The 15,667-nt window shown below is 39.6% G+C and overlaps 1 protein-coding gene across 8 annotated transcripts in view; it reads left to right on the plus strand.

Annotated features, from left to right (window-relative positions):
- LOC129726594 (furin-like protease 2) overlaps positions 1-15,667 on the plus strand; it is a 728,980-nt gene that overhangs the window by 550,267 nt on the left and 163,046 nt on the right. For 6 of the 8 annotated variants that reach the window (XR_008728366.1, XM_055683492.1, XM_055683490.1 and 3 more), the window contains 2 exons: positions 12,943-13,047; positions 13,412-13,603. Coding sequence is in view for 7 of the 8 variants with exons in the window: in XM_055683492.1 (XP_055539467.1) it covers positions 12,943-13,047; positions 13,412-13,603 (297 nt within the window). In the remaining variant the exon portion in view is untranslated. The remainder of the gene's footprint in view (positions 1-12,942; positions 13,048-13,411; positions 13,604-15,667) is intronic. The other 2 variants (XM_055683496.1, XM_055683497.1) reach the window with 1 other exon arrangement.

Below are 15,667 nucleotides of genomic sequence, written 5' to 3' on the forward strand. Positions count from 1 at the left end.
AAAAAGACAGAACGGTTGCTAGATAAAAAGTCCGAGAAACAATATAAAAACAAAAAATCAAAAACACTGAAAAAATATAACGAAAATATTCCAGAGAGTCAGAAAGGCAAAAATGCAGAAAGGTTTAAAGTCAAAATCACCGAAAAACAAAAAAAGCGGCCCAAAAATAGACAGTTTGAATGAAATTTTCCACGTGTATTTGTCTTAGCACATTAAACATTTTTCAGAGATCTAAAAACAAAAATGGTGGTCCCCGTAGTTCTGTGGTTAGCGATGTCGGCCGGTTAGCTCTCCCACACGGTTGTGATATCGGGTTCGATTCCCGATCGAGTCGAGGATCTTTTCGAGCTGGAAATTTTCTCGACTCAGCACTGGGGTACGGTGTATTGTTGTACTTATCCTACACATGCAAAATGTGCCAAAAACAATATCGATAACGAATTCTCTCAACTAATCTAGTTGATCGAGACCGTAGAGCCCCAAGGCTAAGCGTGCGATATTGTTTTATAAAAACAAAAATAAACAGTTACGTCCAATTCTATGGTTTCAAATAATCAATAACTACTATACTGCATATTCATTACAAATTTTACCTTTCTAACTAAAAAGGCTCTTCAAATGAACCATTTAACGGATACAATCTATTTCATATATTCCTATTTCGCAGATGTGTCGAAAAATAAATCTTTTCAAAGAACTTTTTCAGAATTATTAAAACCAACTGTATGACAATATTTCACACAGCTCACTTATCAGCCTGACACAGTGCCAATTCCCAGGCACTAACCACAGGCGAAATGGCCGTATCGATCGGAAAGCAGAAGAAAAATATTTACCCATCCAATTCCCGTCCACGTTGCGTTGCAGTCTGCAGTCGATTTGTGTTTGCAGGCAACCGGAACAACCGAATCCATCATTAATTCAAATCCGGAATTTATGGCACTCCAAAAAGTGCGTAAATAAATTTACGCTTTTGCGTGCGTTGCGAGAAAAGTTTTTTTTTTGGTACACCGCGTTTTTGGAGCGAATTTGTCTCGAGATGATTTATTGGAAGTGGCGTATTTTTTTGCTCTGTCTGCGAGCGTTTTCTCTTATCTGCAAAGCAATTCCAGCTATTTTCGCCGCGCTCCACGCGGACAGTCATTTTTAAGTTTTTTTTAAATTTCGACCAAACGCAGTGGTTGAGCTTCACCATGATCAGAACGATGATGGTTTGGCTTTACACTGATATTAATCCGACTTTCTGATTTATTGCAGCTGCAGGTGATCAAGCGACCGAAACGGAGCGATAAATTAAAGTGCGGTCAATGATGTGACAGATCTGTGTTCTAGCGTGACGGTTTCGATTTAAATATTGCACAAATCATCCATAATTAATCTGCGAAGCGTTTATCACATTCCGGCTTCGATTAGGGAACAAACAAAAAACTTCAAAAACCCAACGGATTAAGATCTTAACCATAGCTTGCGCCCTGACGGTTCATCTCTTTCAATAGCAGCTTCCGATATAGTGTGCAGATAAACATGCATCATCAGCAACAAAAATAGCCGCACGTTCGAAGCGAGCAAGCATTTTTCACATGATATAACCACCACTTGAGATGATTGTTTTGTTATTTCACCTCCGTATCTCTTTTCTCCGGCCCGGGGAGACTTTTGACCCAGAAAGGCGTCTCTCCACAGGAGAATGCCAAATTCGAACCACTCGAGTCTTTGCACCCGTCCGGCGGACCTGACAAGGCCCCGATATCGAGCTACCCGTGCAAGATATCTATCGTTCCGAAATCCGCCGGAAGCGAGAAAATCGCACCACTATTGATGTTACCCCCTGTCTAACTGTACGGAAACCGAAAGCGAGAAGATCTACCGCACACAGCACTGCAAAGGAAGTGCATTTCCGGGAGCGCTCACACACATACCCACGAACTGGGACGGAAAGAGGGAGAAATTTGCTTGGAGCCGGAAAAATCCCGAACTATTTGATTTATTTACCAATATATCAAGTAATTTAAACGATGCACGTCCTGCATAAACCAATATTTATGGGAAGTTCGAGCACAGCATGGCTTAGGAAACCAACCACATTTCAGTTCAGTAGGTACGTCTCCCTTTCCACTGTCAACGGTGTTTCGTTCGATATAGAACTATCCAATAGATAATAACCACTGCTTAAACGGATCTTCATATTTACATAACTGCTTATCAGTTATCGAATCAATCAAATTGTAAGGCTTACTGATTTCCTCGTTATGTGCCGGAACATAGATGATATTTCACTCGCCTCACACCCCTCTGTCACCTACGCCCCTGCGCTCGAAAGCAGGTGGTTTTGTTCAAACCACTCGAACGAGAAAAAAAAGGAAGTTGCAGGAATAACCACTATCCTTTCCTCGTTTGTCCCAATCGGATCGAATCGGATGAAGCAAGAGCTGCTCTGCTGTCACTGTTGTGCCAATGGTAAGGTGCAGATAAGAAGTTTTCGATGATGATATATCGATAGACGGTTGCCGAAGGAACTGGTCGTTGTTAGGAGGAGGGGAAGGTTCTGAAGAACACATTCAGACGTCCACATATTGAACAAGTGCGGTTTTGAAAGAGTCATGTCAATGGGAGAAAAACAAACAGCAACCGGGGCGAAGATTTATTCGGTGCTGTCAGCAAAACAGTGGCGATGCCGCCGATGGAAGTGACAATTTGTTCGAATAGTGTGAATGGCGTCGAAGAAAAGCCACTGCAGCCACCAGTGTTTTCGCAGACGGCGCCGAAGAAGGAGGTGGGAAGGGGTAGGAGGAATGGAAGCATAATGTTAATTTGTTTTCCTCGATGGTTTTTGTATAGAAGTTGTCGTTGATATCGAGTGCAATTCATCTTAATTTTAGCCAACGATAAAATAATGGAGACTCTCGTCCGACGTTGGGGGATTAGGTTTTTGTGCGTTTGCCGAAAGCTAATTTGTGAAAATTTATGCGCTTACTGAAGACGGTTTTTGCGAGCGCTTTATGGGAAAAGTTATCGATTGAACCAGCTGCGGGAGTAATTACTCTTGGGATAACACTTAATAGTGATGCTGAACAAAGCGTGCAGCCAATAATTGAAACAAGAGTAATATTGGAATATATAACAATAAAAATATAAATAAAAGGGTTGCTCAATGATGTACAACGAAGTATGGTAAAAAAGGCAGGTCAATAAAATACGATGAAGTATAACGAAATACGATGATTTTTAAAAAACAGTGATATTCTATAAAGTGTTATAATGAAATGCAAAAACTAACCCTTGCACAGTCGGTTAAATGAAAGCGTGGTCACGAGTACTGAAAGTGAAAAGGTTTCATTTTTTTTTTTTGCAATGAAAGCCGCATTTTCCATCATGCTTCGTAAAAGTAAATAAAATGCGTACCTACCACACACACTTTGCGTTTCAAAGTATCTTTTGTTTGCGACAGTACCCTAAAGCTACAAAAATAATCCAAGAGGCCTCTGCGAAATACTTGCAAAAGCCAGAACAGTTTGTGACTTTGTGAGTAAGAGTATGTATAATAGGCTGTCTAAAAAAAAATCGATGTTTAAAAAGTCAAGGTGCTCAGCCCTAAATTGAAAGATAATGTTATTTATAGCATTTTTGTAGAACATTTCGACTTTCTAAAAAATCGTTTTCAGGTGCCCAAACGTGATTAATGAAAAAATGACTTTTTCAAGCTATAAAACCACTCTATTGCACTTTTTTCAATTCCGCTCGATTCCTACATTTTTCCATATATTTTTTTATTTTTATAGGGTTAATTTTGAATATTTTACATGGTTTGGTTCAGCATTGCATTCAGTTATTTGACTCTCAGAGCCCATTGAACATCACAAAAAGTGAATTTTTCTCATAATTGAAACCCTTCAAAACACATATAAAACAAATTTTTTATCAAGAACCGAAATTTTTATTGTAAAGCGGGATTCAAGACGAAAATTTACATGAAAAAAGATCCTTGATATCTTATCGGCGGGCTGAGATATTGGCGTTTTTACATGTGATGGAAAACTATGCATTTTGTCAAAAATGCCATTAAAGCTCAATATCTCCATTGCACAGTGTTTTATTTTGCCGTTTGTGCGTATAATTTCCTCAATAGTGATTCAAATGTTGATTAGCCGAAAGGTAGGTATGTTCGGAGAAGTTCCAGGATATTAAAAAATGCATCTTTTAATGTAGAAAGATGGGTGATCAATCCACCAATAAGTGAGATAAAAAATTTACTTTTTAATCAGAATAAGGTATCTTCGACAAAGTTTCGGGTTATCTTAAAACAAGAAACTTTACCGAAGACATCATGTTTCTATCTCTTACATATTACGAGGAACATTGAGTTTTCTACTAGAAGACACTAAAATCACAATTTTCGTTCTAACTTTTTTCACAGATTTTTTAGAATTTTTAAACCTTCTACTAAGTTATCATCCATCCAAAAATGCATTTGTTTTCTGAACATTGTTATTTTTTATCTCCCAAAAAAAACAGTTATTTAACATTTTTTTAAAAAGCATAGTTTTCGATAAGATAATAAGTTAGATATAGTTTTCGATTCCGATAAGATATCAAGTATCTTTTTCCATGTGAATTTTCGCCGTAAATCCCGCTTCGCAATGAAAATTTCAGTTCTTGATAAAAAAAAATTTTATTTTTGTTTTGAAGGGTTTTATCTGAAAATTATTAGAAAAAATAATTTTTATGTGATGTTTAATGGGCTCTGGGAGTCAAAAAACTGAATGCAATGCTGAACTGAACCATGCGAAATATTCAAAAAGAACCCCACAAAAATAAAAAAATATATGAAAAAACTTAGGAATCGAATAGAATTCAAAAAAGTGCAAGAGAGTGGGTTTGTAGCTTAAAACAGTCATTTTTTCATAAATCACATTTGGGCAACCTGAAAACATTTTTTCAGAAAGTCGAAATCTTCTACAAAAATGCTATAATTAACATTTTCTTTCAATTTAGGGCTGAGCACCTTGACTTCTTCAATATCGATTTTTTTGGGACACTCTAATGTATAAATCGTTTCAAAGAGTTGAAAAATGTCGATGGCTTTTATGTAAAATAATAAAACACGTGTTTATAGTTTAGTCGATAAACATCAAGGTACTTTAACATCAGATATAGATTATTTATTTCCAGACTGTGGGAGAAAACGGAATCTGTCTAATCAGATTGTTAACGTAGAGGTCTAATTTTGATCGTATTTGCAGCTTAAAGGTACTTTTTTGAAGTTAAATGATGCCCGTCTTACGGTAACCTATACATATAGCGGTACAAATTGAAAATCTGAAAACATCGAGAGCATCACGAAAATTGTCCACTTCCAAATGCTTAAAATTCAGTCAGTGTTCAACGGATTTCCTTCATCTTTGAAGCAATCGATTGGAAAATTAACTATGCGTCCACGAAGATGCAAAAAAATGTGATTTTGTGGTGTTGTACTATTGGAAAAAGTAGAACTTTGTTGAATGCAAGTTTTAACCAATCAGAGCTGAAACAAGGTTTTCTTTCCCAGCACTGCCGACGCTAAATCATACAAACGATTTGACTTTATAATCGAGCTTTTGTTGTTGTTGCTTTATACGCTCTAATCTACGAAGACCGTTCTACCGGAGATTGACCTCTCAGTAGTCACGTATAAAAGCTAGCATGCAGCAATTTAGTCTTTATTGTATAACCGATTACTGCAGCAAGAGGACGATTGGCTTATACTAGAAACTGGCTTAACCCGCAGCTGGGAAAGCGATAGCTAAGTTTAGCGCAGAGAGGCTGAGCAGATTCATTCGATCGCAACATTCCACAGTAAGCGGATCGCCCGGCGGACTGCACAGCATTGCTGAAAATGTCCGGACATGTTGGTAATTTTATTCAGATCCGTCGCGTCGCGTTTGCTCTCAGTCTTACAGCCACTGCTAATAGCTGTGGGCGTAGCGTGCGTGTATGTCCTGTCAGTTTGTTTGCACTGTGTGCAGAGTGAAGAACAACAGAACAACTAGCATCATCCCATGTCAAACAATCCAAAATCGACGAGAAAGGTGACTAAGATAGTTTGAGACCCTTCCCTCTTCTATGAGGGAGGGGTTCCGTACAAATGAAACACAAATTTCTGCACATCTAGAAAACTAACCAAGTAAATGGAACCAAATTTGGTATGTGGATGTTTTAGAGATAAAGAATATTTCTTCTATAGTTTGACACCCCTCCCTCTTCTAGGAGGATAGAGTTTCCTTCACATGAAATAAAAATTTCTGCACATCTCGAGAAATAATCAAGTAAATGGAACCAAATTTGATATGTTAAGGTTTTTGAGAGCAAGAAAAGCTTTCATTGAGGTTTGACACCCCTCCCTCTTCTGAAGGAGCGGGTTCATACGAATGAAAATCAAATTTCTTCACAATTGATTTATTGCGATATTGGTGGTGAAAATGTGACATGAAAATGTATGTACCATGAAAAGAGTCTAAATTGTCCAGATCATGTTATATTACCTTACCACCTAACCTCCCAGAGGCCTCAAAACAACACCAGACTAACCTTGAATTTCAAAATAGCCTGGGAAGTTGATTTTCGGTCTCTAGGCATCATCCCAATTCAGGAAATATCCATGTTGAGTGGTATTAAACCCTTTTTTTTTCCCTGAAATCGATAGTCACCAGTTTGTATTCCCATATGTTCTCTAGGACCGTTTGCAGGTCTATGGATACTATCCCGATTTAAGAGATTTAGCTGTTTACCTGCTTCAACATGGCGTCTGGAGTTGAACTCCGATCTCTGAGCATCATCCGGATTCCAGAAATACCCATGTAGACACCGAACATCACTATTTTTTAATCGAAAATTGCATCAAGGGATGTTTTCAAAGGAATGTTAACAAAATACCCAAAACCATTCGAATGGCCTGTGGAAGTACTTTTATTATTTTGAACCAGTAATTGTAAGATTCTGTTGAAATACTCATAAGCATATCCTTCGAAAACCGTATATCTTGGAGAGAGCAAATTCTCTCGGTACTCCGCTGCCTTAAAAGTAAATCTTTTTTGCTGAAATGATCGAAATCGGATAAAAATTGCGAAAGTTACAAGAATTACAATTTGTGGTTTCCCGGCCCGGGTACACCGTCCGGTCACGTAAGAGGTGAAAACATTCAAATCCTCCCCATTCATAGAATCTATGCGAAACTCATGTGTTTGTCCGAGCGGTTCCAGTTTTGAGAATCCCATAAATTGAAAGCTTTCGAATCCGCCGGAATCTCATCACATGATTCTTATTCAAAAATCCTGGTCCCAATAAACAGCGAGGTCTTGAGGATTCTCTTTTTAGGATTCCTTATCGAAGACGCCCACGATTCCTATGTCAGGAATCCTAGGGAATCTATGCGAAACTTTTTTGTTCGTCCGGGAAACCAGAAAATTCATAGAAAATATATTATACTAGATTAAGTGATTAACGTAAATTTGTTAACTATATTAAAAAAAGAAAAAAAAAATATAAACTGCAAACTTTTTTCTGTTACTCTACATTTAGACATTTTTAGCAGATCGTCATGACATATATTTTTATTCAGTATTGCAAATAAAAGCAATTTTCCGGCATGTTTTGAACATTTTAACGTGGGACTACGTATTTCTTCACTTTACTAGGATACACTCTGTGAAAACAGAAATGAGCGTTTAACGTTTGAGGTTGGCGAAATGGAAGATTTTAAAAGCGAAAAGCTCACACAGAACTGTACCGAATTCAATAATTACTATGTCGTTGGATAGCTCGAACATATAAGATTTTTATTGAATTTTAATTACCATCACCATTTTCTTATTACATGGTGCGAATCACGAAAAAGTTTCAAGGCCGAATTTTTCCATACACATTTCATACGATTTGCGCATTTCTCTAACGCAGATTTAAAAAAAAAATGAAACGATTCCAAACGTTGGTTCAATGTATATATATATATATAAAGTGGTACTTTGATTCCAGCATCTATGTAAGAATGCTCGTTATTTCAACGCACCCATTCTGTATTCGAAAGGCAAAGCGGACAGTTCTTAATGGATCAGCAAAAAGCAGGTGGTGGCAAATATTAGTCGCTTATAAAAGTGCACGCCATCTAATTGAATTTCTCATTCGTTCATCGACCGGCAAAGCGGACGGTTCTTCCTGAAGCAGAAGAAAGCGGTTGGTGGGCGATATTGATCGCAAATAAAAGCGCATAGTCCCACATCAAACCTACGTTTGTGCACTAAGGCACATACCCTCTAACTTTTTTTGTTATTCGTGTGGACGATGGATTTTCCGTAGTTTTATTACGTCCGCTTCTCGTCCTGCATAAAAAACATGAAATTAAATTGAAATTTTATTCTAGGTTCTTACTTACTTTACTTTACTTTTTTGGCTAACGGACCGTTCACCGGTTCAGGGCCGAACGAATTAGAGATGTACATCTTCTTCCGTCTTGAGCAGCCGTTCTCCAGTCTTCCCGTACACCAGCAGATCGTGCATCTTCTTCTACTGCGCACATCCACCGCGTGCGAGGCCTACCACGGAGTCGACGGCCACTTCCTGGTTCTCTACTGAAGATAGTTTTGGCGGCTCTCTCGTCAGGCATCCTGGTTACATGTCCAGCCCACTGAAGCCTGCCCCGCTGTATTACCTTCACTATATCAGCATGTTTGTATACCTGGCACAACTCGTGATTCATGCGTCTGCGCCATACTCCATCTTCCAGTCTACCGCCAAGTATCGATCTCAGAACTTTACGCTCAAAAACTCCGAGCACTCGTCGATCAGCTTCCTTCAGCGTCCATGCTTCATGTCCGTAAAGGGCCACCTGGAGTATCACCGTCCTATACAGCGCTAGTTTTGTGCGAGTTTGCAAACTACGGGACCTTAGCTGGTAACGCAGTCCGTAGAAAGCCCTGTTCGCAGCTGCAACTCGTCGTTTCACTTCACGGCTCATATCGTTGTCACATGTCACAAGCGTACCAAGATAAACGAATTCGTCAACCACTTCAAATCGTTCCCCATCTATCTCCACCTCAGCACCAACACCACGGGGACTCCCACGCTCTCTGCCAGCTACCATGTACTTCGTTTTAGCAGAGTAAATGACAAGTCCCAATCTCGCTGCTTCTCTCTTAAAAGGTACGAAGGCCTCCTCCACGGCCTTACGGTTGATACCGAAGATATCGACGTCGTCCGCAAAGCCAAGAAGCATGTGAGATTTTGTGATGATCGTACCGTTTCTTTCGACGTTTGCTCTGCCTTCCACGCCTCGTACCTAACACCTCTCTCGCAGTCGTTTCGATGGCGCCGTGAATACTGCTCCACAGCCCATTTATGTCTTCCACTCCTTCCTCCTGCTGTTCTGCGATCCGTTGATCCAGCTCTCTGGCGTATTCTGCTACCACGCCATCAGCTTTCAACCGCTGAATGTTGAAACGCGTCATCCTCTCTGTGCGAGATTTCAGCACGTTCGACAACCGTGCGCGGATCTTACAAACGACGAGATAATGGTCAGAGTCAATGTTTGGTCCCCGAAAAGACCTAACATCAGTAACATCCGAAAAGTGCCGACCGTCAATCAGTACGTGATAGATCTGGGAGCAGGCTTCTCCATTTGGTTGCCTCCAGGTGTGTTTCCGAATATTCAAACGTGGTAAATAGGAGCTACATATGGCCATTCTTCTGGCCGCGGTAAAGTTTATCAGCCTCAGGCCGTTTTCATTGGTTGACGAGTGGAAGGTATGCCTTCCAATAACCGGACGGAAGAATTCCTCCGTCCCAACCTGTGCGATTGCGTCTCCGATGACTTTTACGTCGTGTTTTGGGCACTCGTCATAGATTCGCTCAAGCTTGTCATAGAACTTATCTTTGACTTCATCGGATTTGTCGTTTGTCGGCGGTAGGTGTTGATTAAACTGTAGTTGAAGAATTTGCCCTTATTCTTCAACACGCATATACGGTCATCTACGGGCCTCCACCGGATGACTCTTGTTTTCTGATTTCCCAGCACTACGAAACCGACGCCCCGTTCCGCTGCTTTGCCGCCACTGTAGTAGATGTGGTACTTGAAAGAAGTGCGTGCAATAGGGTCTACTGCACGGAATTCCCTTTCTCCGGAATTTGGCCACCGAACCTCCTGAATCGCTGCGATTTCAACTCCCTGCCGCTGTAGTTCTCGAGCGAGCAAGCCAGCCCGCGCCGGTTCATTGAGAGATCGGGCGTTCCAAGTACCCAATTTCCAATCGTTTACCTTAATCTTTTTCCGTGTTCGTAGCCTAGGTCTTTGCCGATTGATCCGTTCCGTATTTCTAAAATCGTTGTTCGTGGTTGATGAAAGGTTTCGGTATGCTACCTTACCAGGGTCGCGATACCTACATCCTGCTGATGGGGCTGCCATCTTAGGTGTAGCTGGCGAGATACAGCATTCCATAATTCAGCCGCCCGCTCCGGGTCAGACGCTGTTGTACGCCGCCCATATGGGGATTTAGCCGCGTACGCCCCCCTTCCCAGTCAGCATACGACCATAGTTTCCACCGGGGTTGGTTACCCGATCTCCACTAAGGTTACTCGTATTCCGGTCGGCACCACGTGGAGGTTGGGATAGGAGTTGCAGGACAGAGGTGAATGGCCACATTAGGGTCTCAAGTTACACGTGTCCAGCCATTTGCCAAACCAAATTCTAGGTTCTAACGCAATTATTTAATGATCAATGTTCGTTTACGAACTACGTAACCCTGCTGGAGAAAACGTCAGTGTAAAACCTATACATTTTCTTATATACTGAATAATTCTCTTCTATTACGTCCTATCTGTCCATGGGTTGCTGTTTATAAATTTAAATATTATTAGCTAAACATAACAACTTACCACTGTTTGAGAATAACAAAACTACGAATATTTTAAGAAATTTATCTAATTTAAATCAAACTACAGGGTGACACCCTGAGAGTGATGCACTCTCAGTCCTCGGAATATGCTTCTTTTCAAAGCTGGATTTCACATTTTTAAACATAACAGGTAGAGTAAAAGTCAGATTGCAAAAAAAAATCAATAGGATCTTATGGGGCAACTAGACCTTCCATATGACACTGATTTTATGAAAAACGGTCCAGCCATCTCTGATAAGCATGAGTGAGATTAAATAGTCTCCAGAACACGTTTCTTTCCATAACTTTTGAACCACATCTTTATAAAATTCAAAAGTTAAGAGTTTTTTGGGTAGCCCGTTAATCTAAAACCAATTTTGTTAAAATCGGTTGTGAAGTTTCTGAGATAATGAACTTTCGTGATTTTCCCATTTTGATAAATAACACACAATTTAAAAATCCGACTACAATTAAATTTTAAAGGGTTTTATGGGGCAACTAGACCTTTTATTTGAGAATAAATTGAAAATCTGTGAAAATCGAGTGAGATTGGAAAGTTGCACATACACATACACACAAACACACACACACACATACATTAAAAAGAGATTCGAGTGTTTGTCTGTTTGGTATGTTATCATGTGTTTTTATTATAAAAAAATAAATCTGCTGTCTATCGTTCATCGCCAACACGCTGCTCAATAAACTGCAAAATAAAATAGCTATAACATACTTTAAACAGCGGCAAAAAGGATTCAATTTATAACCTGTCAGGAAATAAAGTCATACAACGACAGATTCCGACCAATATCAATATTTGGCGTGTGCTGAAATGACAGTATCCCAATACTCTAAGCTCAATTTAAAACAACATCATCAGCACCAGCTGCAGTGTTAAAATGCATGTAGCTGAAAACAACAACAAAACCAAATAGTCATCTTCGATAAACAACATCCGCTAGCCGATGCCGTTTGTAAGTGTCAATCATATCGCCCGTTACGCAATGCCATTCTGTGCGCCCAGTCAATTACCACGGGACGTATGTATTTTATTATAATTTGTATCATGCCTTCGATGAACTCATTCGGATGCAGAAAACCGGCGACAAACAGATTTAAATTAAACTCCATTTCCAATTCACAGCCTAATGAAAAGTCGCTGACATATTCATGAGTTTACATTCAAACCGCAGCCTCGTGCATATAAATGATTTTATTACCGGGGCTATGCAAAAACAAAAATATGATTTCGCATAGGGTGCGACCCGTGGCGGAAAGTAAGCACCGATGGGGAATGGGAAGGGCTCAGTATAGGAACAATCGAAATCGAAGTTAAATTAACTGAGCTCTTAAAAACTGTCCGCACCCGTAGCTGGTCGTGCTATTAATAAATATCACACCACTATCAATCAAATTATGAACGTCACGGTTGAATAATTCATGTCACGAGTGAAATCGCAGGTTCACCGGTTTTCGTTTCGGTAGCTGATGCACATAATCGTGCGCTACGGTGCCAGTGGCACGATCATAACATCACGTAACTAAAATTAGTTGAAAAATTGTTGCACAAAGAGGACTGGAAATATTTCATGCGTAAATTGATGCTTCCGATGGCAATACTCTTTGACAAGAGGTCGTATCATTTCATTATTTGACTAGTTCACTGCAGCGGAATTCGCACAGCACATTGTCGACATTTAATTCAATTATCCTTGACGGTGGCTGATTTCGGGATAGGAAACTGGTGTGCGTCGGTTGTACGATATTTAAACATTCCTGCATTATATGCGGTGACACTTTTCCGATCCCTTCCAATATCTCATTTACATGAAGATTAAAATTTCCCCCGGTCCAGCTGTTTTCCGCTTTCAATCGCCAATCGCAAACACTTCGATCCGGAAATTACGAATAATGAATAAAAACATCAGCTTCAAACCATTCCTTCTTTTTTTTGTAGGGGATGAATTGCTGTACTACACTGCAGTTTGTCGTTTCCCAGCTTTGCTTTCTTTCTAATGGATTTTTCCTTTGCTATCTTTTGCAGATCGGTCCACTGAAAGGATATTATTTATTTCACCATAGTCACGTTAGGAAGCGATCCCTAGATAGAAGCGAAGCCCACCACAACGCACTCAATGTCGAACCGGAGGTAAGTTCTTATTTTCCAGTCAAACGATATTGCAGGAGAAGAGAAAAAAAACGGAAAAACGGAAGTGAAATCATTTTTGTTGAATTACGGGGAGCCGTTTTTGTTTGCGCACTCCTTGAAGCTTTTTCTCAGAATCGGATTTGTCATTTGATTTCGTACTATTTTTTGTCTCATGATCGGTTGAAATTCAAATTCTCAAGTGACTTAGATACCTTCTTACGTTCGCGGAAGTTTTCAACTTATCCGTTTTCGAGCACGTTTTCCGTAGAAGAATTACCCTGCAATCTTCTTGCTAGTTGCACCTGTGCTTCACTCATTGGTGTTTTATGTTTTTTCAACTTTTCCTCCACCCATTCTAACACAGGTTCGATGGATGCAGCAGCAGCACGAGAAAATCCGCCGGAAACGCGACTACTCGACGTTCGATGCGGACTTCGTGCGTTTCCCGGACCCGCGCTCGATCGCACCGGCCAGTCGGGTCGGCTATCGAGACACCGGGGCACACAACATCTTCCCGGATCCGCTCTTTAAGGAGCAGTGGTACCTGGTGAGTAGAGTATGTGTTGCTTTTATTCCTTACTCGAGAACAAGAAAAATGGTGTTCAGTCGCACCGCGCTTTGAAGCTTCGATAGATGGACTGCTTGCTTCGCTTGAGAAGACGGGTGATGACTATGGTGTGGATCCGTAATGGTGGAGGTGGTGGTGGTACTGGCAGTAGTGCATCCACAGATCAGTTTCGGTAATGGCTTTGGGATTCTACACGGATAAGTACAGGTTTTTTCCAGCATGTCAATTCATAACGAAGACTTCGGGAGAATAATTGTGCTGCAGTGTGGGTTGATGGGAAATTGAACCATTTTCGACAGCCTTTTTATCTCATGGCATGAGATTCAACAAGAAAATATTTGCCCCATGATGAACAGCTTTTCGCTCTGTTGCTAACAGATTCGATTCAACAAGATTTAGATTTCCATGAAGTACTTTACTACCAGAATTGAGGGAATAAATAAATATTTATTTTATTTGATCAAGACCCCGAAAAATACAATGTTAGCTTGATAATTTAGAATGAATGAAACTATTGGAAACAATATGCAATGTTAGTAGGCAGAAATTTGAACTTCAGCCTTGTCACATATTACACTACAACTTGTAATGATTTTCCCTCCAAAATATTCACAGCAGATGCAGTCAAAACTTAACGCTTTTTGTTCCACTGAATGCGCAATGGAGACTGGCATGTCAAATTCTGTATCGCATGGTCGATATTAACATGATTTATTGCAGTAGCAGAACAGCTCACAAAACGGGTTTCTCACGTGCTCGGAAAAATCGACAGCCAAACGCTTGCTGCATGATTGCATTACAATAGCAGCACAATCACGTTCGAAATTGCAGACTTTTCATTCCATCGTGCCGAAGTGGAAAAACCTGCCCTGATATATTGTTACATGACAGGTTTCTTTACGATTTACATTGTAGATGCAGTGAATACATGCAGTTACATATGTTCAAATATAAATAGTGTAACAGCCAATTTTCAAATATGTTATCGAAAGCTTGTTGGAAGGAATGAAAATTTTCGATTATTATTTTGGTCATAGTTAGTAATATACGAACGATTTTGATTGTTTTTCTTTTACATAAAATAGAACTGGATAAGTTCAACTATATTAATCCATCTTTTCTTATCTTTATGGCAAATAAGCCAGAATTACCTATTTTGGATATAAGTTTGGAAAATAAAACAAAAATTCCTTAAGTGTCCATTTTGGGCACATACTGTTCATATTTGCCAAAGTAAATGCCATGTTTTTCCAAATTGCTGAGAATTCATACCGGCATCAGTGCTTTAGGCAATCATTTGCATCTTCAATTAAACGTTAGATTCATATCATTGTATCCAAAAATATCCAAGATTCAGGAATAATATTGAAACTCAACAGGGTTTAATGGGTTTTTTTGTACAATATTGATTTTGCTGAAACAGTATTATGTTGATACCTCGCAAAAGCTGAAATCGAATATTTTTTTAATCACGAAATAGAATCCGCATCTTTATATTTTATAAAACACTTTGTTATTTCTCTTCAAAGAATACTGTTCTAGGATCAAATTATTTTGTTCAAAGTCACAAATATAATTGCTTGACTCATGAACCGAATACTTCACCGTGGTTATGATTTAACTTAACATTTCACATGTCATAAGAAATCTTCAATTAGCTGAACAATTACCCTTTTTTAGGGACGAATCACCACCGTGGGTAAAATCCCACCAACAAAAATTGAAAATTCATTGTATGTGACGTTAGCACAAATCTTAAATTTGGGAATGAGGCTCATCAGTGAGACACAGTACTACATCAGTATTTAAACAGAGATTTCCTACGATCGAGGTCGACCCAACTGAAACCAAACATCAAATTAATGATAGTAGTAGAACTTGTTCTAACCTTGACAATCCCTGAACATAAATCATCGTAAAACAGGATGCTGGTAATTCGAGCAATGCTTGCTAAACGCTTCATCGCAGGGTTTCAATTACCAGCAGTAGGTACCCCGTATGGTGTCACTTGAAATGGCATTCGTACAAATCGTTCATGTAAGTACAAACAAG

Source organism: Wyeomyia smithii, chromosome 3 (assembly GCF_029784165.1).
Source record: "Wyeomyia smithii strain HCP4-BCI-WySm-NY-G18 chromosome 3, ASM2978416v1, whole genome shotgun sequence".
Taxonomy (NCBI): Eukaryota; Metazoa; Arthropoda; class Insecta; order Diptera; family Culicidae; genus Wyeomyia; species Wyeomyia smithii.